The 18,345-nt window shown below is 40.6% G+C and overlaps 1 protein-coding gene across 11 annotated transcripts in view; it reads right to left on the bottom strand.

The window, feature by feature from the left end:
• The window catches only part of LOC102228238 (fibroblast growth factor receptor 3), an 84,600-nt gene that overhangs the window by 41,643 nt on the left and 24,612 nt on the right, over positions 1–18,345 (bottom strand). For 6 of the 11 annotated variants that reach the window (XM_023352653.1, XM_023352656.1, XM_023352652.1 and 3 more), the window contains exons 3-4: positions 6,880–7,143; positions 2,598–2,663 (exon numbers count right to left, since the gene is read on the bottom strand). In XM_023352653.1, coding sequence (XP_023208421.1) covers positions 2,598–2,663; positions 6,880–7,143 — 330 coding nt within the window. The remainder of the gene's footprint in view (positions 1–2,597; positions 2,664–6,879; positions 7,144–18,345) is intronic. The other 5 variants (XM_023352660.1, XM_023352658.1, XM_023352659.1 and 2 more) reach the window with 3 other exon arrangements.

Here is an 18,345-nt window from a genome sequence, read left to right as displayed (position 1 = left end):
TTGGAGTGGAATTGGTGACTGAATGACAAACATTGAATGTACAAAAACAGAGCAAACATGTTGAGACTAGGGCTGAACGATATGGCTGAAAAAATGTGCCAGGATATACATAAGCTTTTCTTATTTGTCGATTTTGATCATTCTTAATTAGTTTTTTGTTTTAAAAATATGTGAAATTTCTCTCATGTTTCTCCACACCATTACTTCTTATTTTTCAGCAGTTAGGAGGCACAGCAGCAAAACCTGAAACTCAACAAGTGGTTGCTAAGTAACGAAAGAGTGAGTAAATGAGTTGATGCCACCAAGCTTGCTTGACTGGCCTTGAGAGGGTGAGGGGCTAAAGTCTTTCCTCTACCTACATCCCCCAGAATGCAGTACGGTTCTGAATCAGAGTTCAATGAATAGTCCATATATGGAACATTATCTTTTGATAGTGTTATATATCAATATTGCGATATATGTTATGATTTATTGTCCTGCTGTAGCTGAGATATGGCTGAGTTTGGTTCAGGCTGCATGAGAGCAAGACTTCAAATATTTTGTTGTTCTTACATTGTCTTGATTTTTAAATAAAAATTTCAATCAGCTAAAATTGGAATAGCCAAAGAAAACTATACCTATCATGTAGAATTAAAGCATCTATAATTCTACATGGCAATGCTCCATCTTTCCAGAAACAATGAAATGTTAAGACTTTTTCTAACAGAAGCTTCCCTTGATCCATCAACATCTGTCTCTCCCCATATAATGATTATAATTAAAAGACGATAGGCTGTATAAATTATTAATGACGACCATGAGACACACAGGCTTTTCTTAACGTCACAGTCTTGCTGCTTCAGTTTGATTCGTGTGTGACGGTGTCGTCAGGAGGTCTGAAAGGCCTGGAATGGAAATCTGATTTCAGATCGCTGTCCGCCTTTTGCTCTGTCATCAGAACAGTTCCATGTTTTTGCTTCTGGCATCAATCTCATTCATTTTTCAAGCAGTGGGTTGTTTTCCAGTTGTTATTCAGTATGAAAAGGTCAGATAAAATATTCCCATTTTGACTTACACCCAGGGTCAACAATGCACCGATCCACTCATGTCTTACTTTTGCCTGCTGTCTCTCTCCTTCCTACTTCCTGTCTCTCTTTATTTCTCTCTGTCTGCCTCTGATCCTTCACAGTATTTCCATAAAGTCAATTCCCTCTTCTGAGTCCCCTACACCTGTCTGCGCCTCACCTTCCCGCTGTCTCCCTCCATATGGTACGATAAAGGCAGCCCAGTGTGTCGTCTGGCTGGTAGAGGGCTGTCAGAGCGGGGGAGACGCTCTCAGTCTCTCTGCAGCCGTGCTGGCTGACAGAACGGAGCGTGTGAAGTCTGCGAAGTCGGCACAAGCCGTCCTTCATTGTTCTTTGTTACCCTACACCTGAACCCGGCGCGCTCCTGAATGCCAAATCAGCTCTCGTCCCGGCAGAGCACTTAGAGGGCTGTTACCTGCTGGAAAACCTCAGAGCTTTTTGATCTGTGCGCCGGTGGTATTTAGCTAAGTGCTGTGGGCTAAAGGTTTATATGAGCCCAGCAAGGTAGTTAGAGATTATTAAAGCCGCATAATGATAAAACTCAACTAACAGACAAGTCATGGACCAGAAAAAAACTTTCACTAAACACGACCTTGTTCCCGCACAAAAGAAACTAATTAGGTAATTAGGTCCTGAAATATAATGGAATAAACAAATAATAAGTAAAGATGTAAGTCTTAATAGCTGCATTTCCATAAGAAATGAGCGCAAATCTGTGTGTCTATTCGGCTAATGTAAGAAACACCACCACAATTTTGTAACTGCGGTGTTTCCATTAAAAAAAACAGACAAAATTCAAATCACATGTGAATAAGCTTGTTCATATAAATCATTAAAAATTATGGCAGCCACTGATGTAAACAGTTGCATGAGATATAATTCATAATTCAGTCAAGCCGCTAGCGTTCATCATCTATCAGCCAATCAGAGGAGACGTCAGCGTCTCATTCAGGCGTTGGAGCGACAAGCCTCTTATACTTGGGAGAGGGTAACTATGCACGTCTTTTTAAAATGGTAGTCAGTGATTTTACAGAAGAGCTGTGGATTCAACACGTTGGAATGACACACAACTTTTTATGAAATCTTGGGTGAAATCTTGGGAGCGGTAAAAACGTACAACTTGAATGTATTTTAAAAACTAATTTTGAGCATTTGGAGTTGATTCAGAATTCCCAGCACTAAATAGATCCCAGGAATTTTTCTAGAGAAACATTATTTTTCCTGCACCTCTGATAATACGAACAGCTATTTAAACAGAACTGACACATTACAATTTGTTTTAAAAGAGATCAAATAATGGAACGTTTTCAGTTTGTCACCATTATTTAGATTCTGCCTGGACAAAAAATACATTCACAATTGTGAACCCGAATTATCAAAACTTCTTTAACGGTTATTTCACGTCAAACAAACAAACAAAAAAAGAGTCTTCCCAGACCCAAAATGTTTGACATTTGTGACCATAAAAAACATCTACACTACATCAGCTATTGCTACAAATGTATTAAAACAGAAGAGTAGAAAATAATTCACCATTTCCATTACCTGCATCTTCTGGATCTTCATCATAGTCTTCATCATCACCAGATGACAGAGAATCTGAAAAATCAGAAACACGGGAGCTTCAGAATGACATGGATTACATAAACCTTTGACTCAACAATTCCTACGTGCTTTGGACCGTTACCTAAACACACAAACAATTCACCGATCACGTCTACAACCCAGAAATGGGTGTGAATTGGAGATTAAATGGTGTGTGGCCATAAACACGTACGATGGTGCAAATGTTCCTAAATCCAGATCCAGAGATGCATGAATGCACGCTGCAGCTGGCTGCTCATTGAGAAAGTTCTGAATGAGACTACAGTTCTGCTGATATTACAACCTAAACATTTCCGTAGACGATAGGAATCCAGGGGTCGTTAGTGCTGCAGTCCAACGCTCCTACGAGTGGATCCACACACACACTTCTCTAGCCATGGTTGCAACATACACTTTCTGCTACAAACCCTCCTTGTCAGACTAATTATTTTGCAGCCATAGATCCTGTTTAGATTTGCTGTGCCTTTTTTTTTTTTAAACTTTATTATTTTTTGCCAACAGCGTGGTTACTATTTTCCATGTGACCTTGGATTTTTCCAGTTCAGATCCTCAGATCTGGTTAATGAGAGCCAGCTGTTACCTCGATGGCCCCGGTGAGCTAAAACTGCTCCTCAAACTCCTGACTAGCAGGTTTTTGTTTCTATTATTTGACACCTGAGCCCAACGACTCCGCACTGCTGTGGTACGACTCAGCAGATAGAAGGCGTCCTAAAAATACTCACCGAGGAGTAGCAGCAAAAAGATGGGGATTATAGCTGAAAACAAGTTAATCATATTCCAAATGGCATAATGTATGTGAGCAGACATGAAAAGGTTTAGTAAACGAAACATGGCGAATAATCTGTGGGATGTGTGTGTGCTTGATAGATGTAGCAAGCATTGGGTATGTTAAGGGAAAAAACAAACCCCCCACCCCCCCAAAAAACTAGCATACTCATCCGAAAAACCTTTCAATCGGCAGTTTTCAGACTTCCGTCTAAGAAACGTGTAACATGGTCAAATATTTATATATTTTTTTAACTGCTTCAATGTGTCTGGTGGCAAATTTGATCAATCAAAAATTGTAAACATCACTTTCCACAAAAAAGTCACTTTAAGGCAAGTTTTTGACGTCTTTCCTTTTTCTTCCAACTTTCTTTATTGAATTTTACAGCTTGACATACATCAAACATTAGTACAATGAAAACACGGTAGTTATAGAGAGAGAGAGAAGAGGAAGTTCAAGCTGATTTCTCCCAGAACCCAACCCACCCCGTCCAGGTCTAAGCACAAGACAAACAGCCAGCAGAGATCCAGTCCCTGCAACAGCTTCTAGCAACACGACACACACACACACACACACACACACACACACACACACACATCCATCCATACACATTCCAAAGGAGGCAGAAAAAGAAATAAAGAAAAAATAATACTGATACTAAGTAAATAAATGAATATATATTTATACGTTCGTACTAGTAAATTACACAAATATACAAATAAAGAGAAAAATAAAATAAAATAAAAATAAATAAATAAATTATAAGACAAAGAATACCTATCGGTTAAAAATAAAAGAATTGGATATCGATGAGAAGGCCTACAGATAATTTAATTTCCTTCTGAATCAGGTAGCAAAGTCATGGGACCCCCTACAGACAGGAAAGGTCTCCGAGTCTCCATAAATTTACTGGTGGAACCCTTAAGTGAAAATCTGAGTTTTTCCAGTTTCAGGTTGTAAAGAACTTCTCTGACCCAGTGGTCATGAGACGGGGGGACGTTTAGTTTCCATCTAAGTAGAATAAGTCTTCGAGCCAGAAGGGTGGTGAAGGCTAGGGCCTGTTTCGAAAAATGTGAAAGGCCCAGGTCTGGAGGGTTGCCAAATATAGCTGATAATGGATTGGGGAAAATTGTCTGATTATATGCTTGACTTAGTGTTTTAAAAATGTTTTTGACGTCTTTTGTCGAAGACACACCAGCCAAGGTAGTCACACACATCCTCAGTGAATAATGGGAAAGACTTAAGGTTGACAGATGGAGTCAGTGACCAGTCTCAGGATATAACAAGGTATTAATAAGTTGCAAAAGCCTAAAATTGCTAAGATTTTCTGTCATGTCGTTCCAATAGTTTGAAGTCCTTTGAACGCGATGCCAAAGAAAGTTCTGTAGTGACAGAAGTTTAGTAGACCTCTTGCCGAACAAAACTGCTAGTCAGTGTCAGTGCTAATCAGCTAGTCACCGTCTGGGGAAAACATGTTAAGTAAAAGTGTGAAAACTAACTATCTCTATAGTCACTGATAATTAGAGATTTTTGAATGTATATTCTGTTTTTACTAATTTCCTTACCTGTATTGGAAAATAATGTAATATTTACGTTGCATTTCAGAGCTTAATATCGATGCTAAACTAAGAACTATGTCTAGTTTTTTTTAAAAAAGAGTTTGAACTAAAATTTAACATAGCATGACTTGTTAAACATATACTGGTTTATTCCTAACCGAATTGAAGATCGTTATACAACTGCTCGTGACTTTTAAGACCAAAAGATGCTGATTTCTAGCATGTTTTTATACCTGATAGTTCAGTAGAATTGGTTCCACTGGGAACCGAAATTGAATATTTTGTTACATTTTCCCTTTCACACTGCACTGTGTTAAACCAAACAAATCTTTAAAAAACCTGTTCCCCTCCTTGCACCAGAAACCAATGAGATCAACACGAAAACCCCAGAAGAAGATACCAAGCTCAACTTCTACCTTCATGAAATGGCAGCAGAAATGGAGTGGCATCAGATTTTAGAGGTTGTAGGATTTCTCTTTTGTCTTTAGTAAATAGCCACGTGCCCTTTCTCCCACTAGCAAACTTTTGTTTTGGTCGTACTTACCCAGAATGTCCTGTGCTATAGTCTGCTTCCTACTCTTGGAGCCATCTACTGTGGAACCACAACAGAGTTCACTTCAATCAAAGCGAGAACTAGGTTTTTAGATGGACCAGAGTTCACTTTTTTGGTCCACTTCAGAGTTTGATTGAACATTCACACCTCCACAAACAAACCGGACTTCCTGGGCAAAAGAACTAGAGTTCGATTGAAGCGGATTTAAACAGGGCTGGTGTGAATGCGATCAGTTTTCTCAAAAAGTCTGCTAACGTCTGATCTTATTTCCATGAACCCAACACTGTTTATCTTTTCTCATAGGCAGAAGGTAGCAGTGCACTCCTAGCTCTTAGCTATCTGCACCTAACTCAAATATTTGAGGACCAACACAATAGTACAATGTGTGTTTTCAGATAAACCAAAGGCGCAGTGTTTAAAGTAGAGGGAGGAGAACCACCTGCACTGCAGGGGAAAACAGGATATTGTCGCCTCATGCTGTTCAATGTCAAACTTCTAAGGTGGTTTGTGCAGGCACAGGAGCGTTAAAATTATTCACTTCATTAAAGAATGCAATAAAATTGCATCAACTATGATCTTAATCCCTGAAGCATGCTGAGCGGAGCTGGAAGCAAATGTGCTTATTTTATTTTACTTGAGAAATTTAGTTAAGGAAAAAAATATTATGCCAGACACTCTAGCTCAGACATCAGTGATGAGGACAGTGGTGCATATTCAGAGTCTGGAACAGATACTTTGGACATAAAGGTGAAGTTATCCACCTCCGATTAGCGCTGGAATTGATTGCATCCTCTCCAGTTTGTAACCAAACACACTTGTGTGTGTGTGTGTGTGTGAGTGCTTGTGAGGAGGTAGGAGGGAGAAGTGAGAGAGAAGAAACTCACGCATTTATTGCCACCCCATCTGTTTTCAATGCTGAAATGTTTCAAGCTAATTGCTTTCTAATTAGTTGTCAATAACGGACTCAGCTGGTGTCCCGGGTTTTACGGTGAAACGCCTCCTGACTTTTAAGCTGCTGCTCGCTAGCCTCCTGACCCCCACCGCCGCCGCCCACGGCCCCACCCTCACTTCCTCTTGGTCTTGCGCTCTTATTAGCGCTCTGCTTTCACCACGGAGCCACGATAATGAAATTCACCTTTGACTGTGTGGCTGAGAGTCTGTGTGAGGTGTGTGCACAGAACATGCTCTATTGTATCTGCGTAGAGGTCTAAACCTCGGCTGCTAGCATGGAGCATTACTGGATGTTTGGTAGGAAGTTACTACAGTTTGCTGGACAAACAAACAGAAAAGCAGAATAGATGTGAGTTTTCAGAACACCCTCCTATATCTCACCTGTCACCCTGATGGTGTAGTTGTTGAGCAGGGTGTTGGTATGGGCAAGTCGGCACGTGTAGACACCCGAGTCTTCGTATGACACGTTGATGATGCGTAACATCCCTTGGCCGACTCGCGTCCGGTTGCCTGACAAGAGTCCAATGCCGTCTTTGAACCAGATGACGGGCTCTAAGGAGTCCTTCCGGTTGCACGACATGTCCAGGGTGTCCCCCATGCCCAAGATAAAGTCCTCCAGGAAAGCAGTTTCACTGGACACAGAGTCTGCAAACAGACATGAACAAAGAAGAGCAGTTTAAATTAAAGCTGCGAGCAGCCTCGTGTGGCCCTTGCAGCCAAGCGCCGCTCCGGCCTATTGGCCACTGCGGGGGTTCCAGCCACCGCAGAAGCTCTCGCACAGTTTCCAGAGCCGCAGCCTGCTCGCCACTGCAGAAGCTATCGACCGTTCACAGTAAAATATGACACTTCCTGTTCTCAGGGGGCGTGGCCTAAGTGATGTCATCATTTAACCATAGGGTATTGTAGGACACCCAATGACGATCAATCACTGAAAGTTTAGTGCCTCTGTGTGTTTCTGTGTAGAATATGTAACAGCTTCGTGTTTCATGGCAAGTAGGTGAACTTTGACCCCTAGTAGTCCCCGTTCAGCATGCTCAAACACTCACCGTTTTGATAACTTTGAATCAGACATGCCTTATGATCAGACTGACCAAGTTTGAAGCTGATCAATCGAAATCCCTAGGAGGAGTTCGATCAAATGCAAAGGCTGTAAACGTCAAAATTGAGGTCAAAATCAGAACTTCAATCCAAAATGGCCAACTTCCTGTTGGGTTTAGAGCATGGTTCTAGGAGACTTTTATGTACGTCCTGACAAGTTACACAAGTGTACCAAGTTTCGTAATTCTAGGTTAAAGCATGGCTTGGGGCTGATCATTTAAAATATTCTAGGGGGCGCTGTAGAGAAATTCGGCAATACCCGTCAACGGCTGTAATGGATTCCTGTTCGGGGATGGATAAGGATGCACCCTAGTGAGTTTGGAGCAGCTCGGCACAAAACTGTGGAATTCAGAGCCAAACGTATTTCAACGGCGTTCGCAACGCCGCCACGCCCACCTGCTCCATCGAAGCTGGTCGGAATTGGAATCCACAACACACCAACATGTCTTCTGTCTCTGGACAAAGTTTCATGTTGATTAGGTCAAAGGGGTAAGATAGCGACCGTTCACAGTAAAACATTACACTTCCTGCTCTCAGGGAGCGTGGCCTAAGTAATGTAATTTTTTCACCACAGGGTATTTTAGGACACCCAATGATGATCAATCACTGAAAGTTTGGTACCTCGATGTGTTTTTGTATAGGAAATATAAGAGTTTCATGTTTCATGGCGAGTAGGTGAACTTTAACATGCTCAAAGTTCCCCCCTGATAACTCCCTTTCAACATGCTCAAAAAGTCACCGTTTTGATCATTTTTAATTGGGCATGCCTTATGATCAGACTGACCAAGTTTGAAGCCAATCAATCGAAATCCCTAGGAGGAGTTCGATCAAATACGAAGGCTGTAAACGGCAAAAATGGGGTCAAAATCGGACCTTCAATCCAAAATGGCCGACTTCCTGTGATACTTGCACTATGACATTAATTGTAAATTCTGAGCGTCATAGTGAGCTCTACAACTGTACCGCACTTCAAGTCTCTATGATAAAGTAAGTGAATAGCAAAGGGTCTTTTGAAAATTGCTAGGTGGCGCCGTTGAGCCATGTTTTAGCGATTGTTGCGACGACCTTAAAATACGTAAATTTTAAATTCGCTGTATTCATCCGCCAAGTTTGGTGAGTTTTTGAATATGATAAAGCCTCCAAAAAGGCACCTCTTTGGGGTGGCAGAAAAAGAAGAAACAGTACAGATACAATAGGCCTTCGCAGCGCTTTGCTGCTCGGGCCTAATTACAAAGTCAGCTAATCTGGATTAGCTAACCCTAACCCTAACCCATTTGCTGAATAAGTTCCGATGTAGAGAACTGCCTATATACTGGTGGCTCTATGCCTTACCAGAGGCACAAAACTCTGAAAATATCAAACCTTCAGCGTGGGGGTGTACTTTCCAATGTGTGTGTGGTCTATGCTAGTTTCCAAACTTTACTTCCTGTTCATGTCAGGATTCAGGTTGGAGTGAGGGTTCTTTTCAGAGACGAGCTACGCGGAGGAGTTTGACAGCCTGACGCACCTGCAGCGGATTCCGGTAACCGGCGGCAGGCTTCTTAAGAAGCAGTGGAACCACCAGTTATCGCTCGATGGTTACCACTTGTTGGAACTTCGCTGGTCGAGCGCGTCTCGCAAGCCGTTCCGATCCGCTGCTGTCCCGGACCCCCCAAACCTACCTGGACCCTTGTTCCCCTTCTGACATCCTCTCTTCTCGATTCCTGAACAATCGTTAAACTGATTAAAGACAAACCCTCCTAACAGTAAAGTCTGTTCTTCTGTGCGCACCTGCATGTGGGCAAGGAAACTAAAATCCAACATGACAGTTCAGTAACGTCAACATCTGATGACATTATGCTTTGCTCAGCCCAGTTGATTCACTCCAAACCAGTAGATAAGAGCACGCCTAATTTGAATTGTGATTTTTTCTTCCTTCTTGCAATATTTCAAAAGTATGCTTTAAATTTGATTGATGATTGCATGGAAAAATAGCTCGTATTTCGCAATTTAAAGTCCATCTAATGAAATGCCACCGTCAGTTTCTCTTATCTACAATAATATTAATTACACTTTCGCAGCAGTATTTAATTTAATTTTTGAATTTAAAAAAATTAAATCACCTTAAACATTCAGCTTCTATGCACCGCAAATCTAGAACAAACTTCCAGAAAATTGCAAAACAACCAAAACACTGAGTTCCTTTAAATCAAGACTGAAAACCTGTTCAGATTTGCTTCTGAACAGAACATTGACCAACATATTTGATGTGTATTGATGATTTTAATAATGACATTTGACAAAATGTAATATCTGTTATTGGTTTTCACAAGTGTCGACTATCTGATATATATATATATTTTTTTTTTTTAATGTTTTCACAATGTAAAGCACGTTGAACTGCCATGTTGCTGAAATGTGCTACACAAATAAACTTGATTGATTTTTGTAAAAGACGGAAAAAAATTTTTGGTGTTGAATCTTAAATATGGCTTTCAGACAGAAGGCATATTCAAATGCAAAGTACCGGATTAACTCAAATCCTGTGACCTCTTGCTGAACTTCCATGTGTGATTATGTCAGCCACACCCACAGTTTGCTTCACCAATGCAGCCTCAGTTGGGTTTTCCACTTGTTAACAATCATAGTTTATTTTCTGGAGCACAGCTAGTAGAACTGCATTACAGGCCTGGCAAATTCTTCTCTTGATCTAATAAATCTGGAGTTTCCCTCCGACAAAGTGTATTTCACCCCATATAATGATGTTTCACGCTCTGTGTCTGTGGATGTGACCTTGTAGAAAGGCCTAAAAGAAATATGGTGAGCACTGTGCCTACGTCTTCTGTTCCCCGGCTCTCAAACAGAAATGTGCCAGAGTCTGGACTGGAAAGTCGCAGCTTTAGAAAACCCTGAAATCATCCACAGCAGTCTGACAGCCTGACATCTCCAGGTGATTTCAACAGACACAAACACAATACCAACGTAAACCACACGCATCTATTTAGCATAAGTTTCAGACATTGCCAAATGCTCACTCCTAAATTATTCGCATCGGTATGAAGAACGGAACTATCCTGACTCCCACATTCCTGTTATTTTTTTTTATATACTAATTTGCGTAAATCCCTCACTTTCCTTTTTATCCAAACCCTGTTTAAGAAAGAAACGTAGTCATGGTGCTTGGCTACAAACAGGAAAAGCTGCTGTCAGCCCATCAGGCAGAGAGCACAGACAGATGTGAACTGTGAGGAAAGCCTCATTTATTCCTGCTTGGAAAAACCAACATGTTTACCGACTTCGCTGAGGATGCCGACTAGAGGAAACGGAGCCGCTTGGATGCGACACTGAGGCGCTTTGTTCATTCATCAGAGGTGTGTCCTCTTATTCATATTTCAAATACACAATACGGCGACCATAAATAATCAACGTGGCTTAATGGCAACAATTGAGCTGAATGTTCAGTCGTACACAAAGGCCACTTGTAAGGCAGCTAATGCATGCATACTTCCACATGTCTTCGACAGCTTCTGCAACAAATTACTCAACATGCACCTGTTTGCACACAAAACACAGAACCCATCGAGCCCCCCAAACCCCCAACGCCTCATCACCCCCTACCAGTACTGAATATGTTAAATGTGTGATTTATGTTGGCAAAGACACCCACTCCCAAAAATGGGAGAAAGGACAAAAACATCCTTGAGCAGCCAATACTAAAAGACAGTAAGTGTTAGGCAAGCATAAAGTATTGCACAGTTGCAAAGTGGAAGAAAATAAATGTAAAATCTTTTCAGTTATTTTTACAAATACACAGTGTTCCAAATTATTATGCAAGTGATATTTTCTCAGATTTTCTTAAATGGTCAATGCAAATGATGGTCAGTATAATTTTCAAGTCATGAACTATTACAGTATAAATCAAATTTTACTGAACAAAGCTCCCCATGAGAACAGTATTTTTTTCAAAAATAAAAAACTCAAAATGCAAAATGTTCCAAATTGTTATGCACAGCAGATTTTCTAAACATTTTATGGATTATAAAGAACTGCAAACGGTCATTCTTTGAATGTGCAGCATTAAGTGGTCACATGTACTAAAATCAAAAGCTATTTCAATCAAAACATGCAGGATGTCAGAAAACCTTCCCAGAGCTGCTGGTTTGATATGAACTGCTTTCCATCCTCAGATCTTCTGCTTGAGGAAACTCCTAAGGTTCTCAATAGGGTTGAGGTCAGAGGTCAGAGGAGGATGGTGACCACACCATGAGTTTCTCCCCTTTTATGCCTATAGCAGCCAATGACACAGTGGTATTCCTTACAGCATTCATTGTCATGCATGAAGATGATTTTGCTACTGAAGCTACGGCTCTTCTTTTTGAACATGAAAGAAAGCGATCAGTCAGAAAGTCCATATTCTTTGCTGAGATCATTTTCACACCTTCAGGGACTCTGAAGGGTTTGACCAATGATTCTCTCTTCATGATTTCGGCCCACAGCATGACTCCACCACCTCCTTGCTGACGTCACAGCTGTGTTGTGACGTGGTGGCCATCCACCACCAATCCACTACTGCGTCCATCTGGACCATCCAGGGTTGCACAGCAGTCAACAGTGAACATGACTGCTGTTTGAAAGTTAATCTTCACGTACGGCTGGGCCCACTGCCACCGTTTCTACTTGTGAGCTCTGGTTAGGGGCCCAATAGTAGGTTCATGCACTGCCAGCCTCTGGAGGATCCTCCACCTTGAGGTTCTAGAGGCTCCAGCAGCTTCAAATAACTGTTTGCTGCTTTGTAAGGGCATTTTAACAGCTGCTCTCTTAATCCGATGAATTTGTCTAACAGAAACCTTCCTCATTCTGCCTTTATCTGTACAAACCCATCTTTGTTCTGAATCAGCCACTAATCTCTTCACAGTACGATAATGCTTCAGTTTTTGTTAAATATCTAATGTTGTCATACTTTGTCATATGGCACTACACTATCTGATGATCGCTATCGTTTGTGGGTGTTACAGATTTTCAGGCGTACCAGAAACACAATACAGAGGTTCTGGCTTTGAACTTTTACATGTAAAAAAACTCCCAAAAAGCAATTAATTGTATTAAAATTTAATGGGCAAAAACAGATGGAATTAATTCATCAAAATTAGAATGGTAAAGTCCTGGCTCTACTTAATATGCATTAATACGCACAGTTGAACACCTACGGTCTTCCTTATTTCCACTCTTGGGAGTACAGAAATAAATGCCACTCATGGATCAGAAAAAAATCTGTAATTGTGAAGTTTTCACTAACAACTTGGAGTTACATTCTACAGAAAAATCAGCAAGTCTGTGAATAATGAACTGCAAACAGGCGAGGTTACACTGGAGAGGAATGCTGTTCAGCAATGAAGTAAATGGTGGAGATACGTAAGTACACAATACTTTTATAAAAAGTTTAATTCCTTTCCACTTTATAATTACAGGTCAGTTTGAAATGGACTATCATGTAAAGTCCCAATAAATCCCAAGTAGGAGGTTGCTTGGAAATAGATCAAATGTGAAAAAGTTCAAGAGGCACGAATACTTTGGCGTTGTACACAATAAGTCATAGAGGAATTAACTCAGTTAATATTTACCCAATCTCAAAATGTTTCTTCAAAGCGCTTAAAGGATTAAAAAAAACTTCTTTTTCTTTAGCCATGCTAGAGATGCTAGGTCAATAATAAACCAATGGGGCTGTTCAGTGGCCTCCGGCTTCGACAAGCAGATTTACAACACGTCTTTTTGTTAAAACAAAAAGCTCCATTCAGGAGGAGAAAAACCAGTGAGGCAACAGCGCACAGCACATAAATTCAAGCCCAGCATGAATGACTCTCTACCTTTGTGCACGTCTGAGAAAGAAACCTGAGAAAAAAGGGCTGCAGAGTATTTTCAGGTCTTAAACTTGGAGAAGTGGGCTCTGTGAGGTAGATATAAAATTCTCCAGAGAGTCAGCGCTGGTAGTGGACTTACCGGAGTGAAACCCCTCTGAGTAGACAGCAGCATTCTTTGTATTCATCATGCGTTTTCTTTATAAAACGCATTTTCCTGGAAAAGACTTTCCAATCGTGACAGAGTTAGGAGCAGAATATATCCAATTAGCATTTGTTAGCAGAGAGGCGGGACGCTGAAATGCATCTGTGCATCTTTTGCTTTGATCTTGGGGAAAACATATAAGAAGAATATTCATTCACAACTTTGATGTTTACACGCTGCCAGAAGCTGAACAAATGCAGCAAAACAAAGCTACACCCAACACGTTCTAAAGAATCCCAACTTCTCAGGTGTAGCACAGAAATGCGTCTTTGCTGAAATGTCCATCGTCCAAATTTGGAAATGCAAGTTACTAAAGCTGCTGTGCATTAAACGTGTTTTTGGTTTTGACGGGCCCACACATTTTGCGAGCGCTCGACTGCTCCGTGGCAGATCTACAACTCGCGGAGCGTTGGGCCAGATGGCCTCATGGTGAAAATCCGGTAGCGTGAGGCCGCAGGGTTGAAACCCAGCCGCTGCTCTTTGAGAAACAATGCAATGCGCTGCTCTGACCGGGGAAAATATGCATAAAGGAATTCCTAATTAGCATCTGGGCACTTTCAGTCCCTGTAGGAACGAGAAAAAAAAACAACAAAAAAAACCTAACTGCAGCTGTGTGGCCAGCTGGGCCCATCTGTGTTTGTACTGAGGAGATCCAAGGTGGGAATACATTAGAATCGGATGCTCTTGTGTGGCTAAATGCAATACAATACACTTTAAAAGTTTAAAATCAAACTGTACATCTAAAATTGATGGCTCAGATTTTCTGATGTAAGGTCTTTTTCAGGGATGAAGCCAGCCACTGTTTTCACTTCCGATACCAAAACAGATATCTGAGGTTTAGGACATTAATGTACTTAATTACAAATTTATTTGCTAACTTTGCACCAGTACAACTCACTGAAATACACCAACAGCTTCAGTAGCTTGGTCATACTTGGAAAAATAACTTTAATTTGTTCAGTCAGTGTAATTATTAGTAGAACAGCCGATGGAAACTAAACAAAAGAAACTGAAGCTGACAAAAATAAACTGCAACAAACGTTCTTTAAAAGGATTCAGAAAATGCAATTAGGAATTGTCAATATAATGTAAGATAATATAATAAAGCATAATGTTCAGAGCACAAAGCATAAAATTACACTGAATAGATCTGCCCTTACGGATCATGCATATTGTCACCATACCCAATCTAGAATTTTTTTTTTTTCAATATCAGGACTGATACAGATATTAATATCGGGTCGATGAAACTCCAGTCTTATATGTTTAGGTTGTTGGTTCATTCTTTTCTCTTTAATTTTCTACAAACTCACCAGAAAATGATGAAATTAGAAACCTCACTTCAAAAAAAAAAAAAAAAAAAATCGGAACTATCCCTTTTAAGTCTCTCTGAGCCCAAAGTCCCCCGACAAACACTGGATCTGCTACTTATGCCTGTGCTGAAAACGCAGCTTCAGCCCATTAGCAGTGTTTAGACTGTAAATGGCCAAAGATGTCTGATAGAGAAACAAAGGTGAACAAAGCCTAAGCGAAGCTTCCCGTTCTGCCTTTGTGGTGACATCCAGCTTCATATCGACATCTCCACATTCCCGCTGCTCTGCCGTCCGGCGCAGCATGTGTAAGCTGTTTGAGCAGAGCGGCTGCGGCACTATCGCCGGAACCCGACGCCAGCTGGAAGCAATGTGTGAGATCTGACTTTTCAGTGTGTGTGTGTGCTGTCGTGGATGTAGGTTCAGATAAGTGTGTGTACGTACGATTGTAAACGAGGTACTTCTGTGTTTTGTATGCGCGGCTCCACGGCCCCGGCCGGACAGTCACTCCATAAATCAAGGGGGCCCATGCCCTTCTGGCCCCTCTGGCCCTTTCAGAGCAATATCATAACAAACAGCCCTTCAGAATAGTACAGCGTCTGTCTCTGAGATACTGGGGTGTGTTTGTCTGTTAAAGTGCAGCTCAGAGCCTCCGTCTTTTCTGTGTGTCTGAAGAGGTTTATTTATCCTCTACAAACTTCTCCAGGGGCCAGTGGGCAGGCCACAGCCCTAGGGATAAATAGCCCTCTTTATGTGGGAAGTCTTTCCAAACTTATCCCTCTTATGCATACACAGCCTCTTACACACGCACTGAAGGATTGTGTAAAAAAAGTTTCTGGAGGAACAGGAAGAAGCATAGACTCCGTCATGTCAGGTCAAGTTAACAACTTATGGTTGTTAGCATATTTAATTGAGTCGATACATTATCACATTAATTTCAATTAATTAATGACAGATTTAAACATGTTAAAAATGTTGACCCAATTAATCACTTTTTTTTCTATTTTAAAGTTCAAGCTGGAACTTTTGCACTGTGCTTCTTTGGGGCTGTGCTGCTGTATGTAAATCTTTAGATTTACATACAGCAGCGGTTGATAAAGACGCTCCTCGTAGCTCACTGGGGGTTAATTTCCACTTCAAAAACTGATCTGAGTGGACACCAGAAAAGACTGTTGTTGTGCTTAAATTCTGCTAAAAGGAGTTAGCCTGTCAGCGAAGCTATTCAAGCCTAAAATAATGTGTAACTTGACAAACTTTAAAGTTTACTGGTTGACTGTATGGTTATTATGATTTTATATTTTTGTGTTTTTATGATGTAAAGCACCTTGAACTGCCTTGTTGCTGAATTGTGCTATACAAATAAACATGTAGCAGCCAATACAAACGTCCCAATGTCAGCATCTCCAGTCCACATTTCTAAAGAAGTTCCAGGAATGATCAGAAATGAAACACTGGAAAGCTGAATGGGTAAAATAACACTTTGAACCAATGGTTGAATAACCTAATTAGACATTTAAAACAGCAAGTAATTTCCTTGTTGAGCTCATGTCTATTTAGTCAATAATTTAGCAACAAAAAGAGATTCTGAAATGAAAATTGTTGTTTATTTCCACTTATTTTTAATTAGATTTACTATATGAAACATTGTAGGATGTACAGTGCTCTGCACATGCTTCCACAGCAGCTACCAACACATTCACCACGCAGGCAGAGCCTTCAACACAAACGTAGCCCAGAGGCCCATGCCAACTCATTCTGCCTACAAGTGTGTTCCTTATGGAAAAGTGATAAGAAGAAAGCTGTTGTTAACAGATATCAATAAGCACTAATTATTGTTTTTGAAGAACACTGATGCAGCGTCATGATGGGAAGATGGATGGAGCTGGTAGAGACCCTTGTAATGTGACATAATGTCTTGTGAGATAGCTCTATAAACTATTGATTAAGGTTGGCAGAGGAGTCAATACAAACGCAGAGTATACTTTTCAGATTTTTATTTGTAATAAATTTAGAAAATTATGCCTAATTTTCATTTCCTGTTGATCTATCAAATAGAATCCCAATAGAATACATTGAAGTTCGATGTTTTACCTTGACAGAGCATGACACTTTAAATCATTTTGCTAGCTTTGATGTTTATTAATGACATCTGCGTTAGGTTAAAAACTCTCTTTGTAACTGTTTAAGATTTAGACGTGTGTATGAGGGGTACTGATGTGCTTCTTCCTTTCCTTTCCTAACAGGTACTTTGAATGAGCCGAGGAGAAAAGCAGGAGCACATGCCTTATTTAAAGCCATATCAGGGATTAAGCTGCTTTGAAAGTGATGGATTCCAGATGCTCCGGAGAGACATTTATCTTTATCAGGCTACCCCCCCTCTTTTTTCCCCTCCTCCTCACTACATTTAACTAATCATACGACAAGGCCGTGTTTCCCACATGTGCGGAGCAGGCTGCTCCCAAAGCAGCGGCAGACAATTCACCAACAAATGGCCTGTTGCAGGTAATTAGTTTGCTTCCACTACTGTAAAAGGTTGGATTCCCTGTATCTCAGCCATCACTCGTGGCTCCGGGTGCGTGTGGCGCTGGCACTGGGGATGATATGCTCAGTGCAGATGAATCTGATTTGCGTGTATTGAGTCATTAATCCTTGCCAAGCTTCAAATATTTCACCTCTTATGAAACAGACATGGGATGTTCTGCAAATATTCGAATTGAAGCTGATCGGCTAGCGCTGTTTGGCATAGAGAGGTTCCCAATAGGCCTGTCATAATTCCTTTACATTAAGTTTCATATAACCTAGATGGATGAAATGACTTCAATCAAAGCATAATTATGCGTTTGAATCTCCTGATCAAAGTCCAGTTCTGAATGCAATTAAGAATCTGTGGCAGGAGGTGAGAATTGATCTTCAAAGAAGTGCTAAATTCAATCTGATAACAGCTTGAGTTTTTTTTTTTTTTTTTTTTTGCTGATAAGAATGGGCAAAACTGTTAGTTCCTGGATCAGGGGTCTCTGACACTATACTCTGTACGCCAGGGGTGTCCAAACGTTTTTGTCATGCTGTGGGCCAAAAGTGTTGAGTCAAAAGTCCTCACAGGCTAAGAAAATATTAATAATAAAAAAATTCAAATCAAGTAAATACAGTAGTCAGATTTTTTTTGTTTGTAGGTAAGCTGGATCATAGATCCAAAACATAAAAGTGGTTTTGCACGTTTGCTGTATTAAAAGAGAAGCATCTAGTTTTCAATTTCGTTTGGTCTCAACTGAATACATTTATTTTCAGTTATGAGAACCAAATTTGGGTCAAAATACTGGCAATATCTAGCCAAGTTTAACACATTAAATAGAAGCTGATTTTTCTACAGTGAAGTCATCTCTTCAGTAAAGTCTCTGGAAGA

This window comes from Xiphophorus maculatus, chromosome 19, assembly GCF_002775205.1.
Source record: "Xiphophorus maculatus strain JP 163 A chromosome 19, X_maculatus-5.0-male, whole genome shotgun sequence".
NCBI classification, from domain to species: domain Eukaryota; kingdom Metazoa; phylum Chordata; class Actinopteri; order Cyprinodontiformes; family Poeciliidae; genus Xiphophorus; species Xiphophorus maculatus.
The sequence above is the reverse complement of the archived record's forward strand: the minus strand, read 5'-3'. Positions and strand labels throughout refer to the sequence as shown.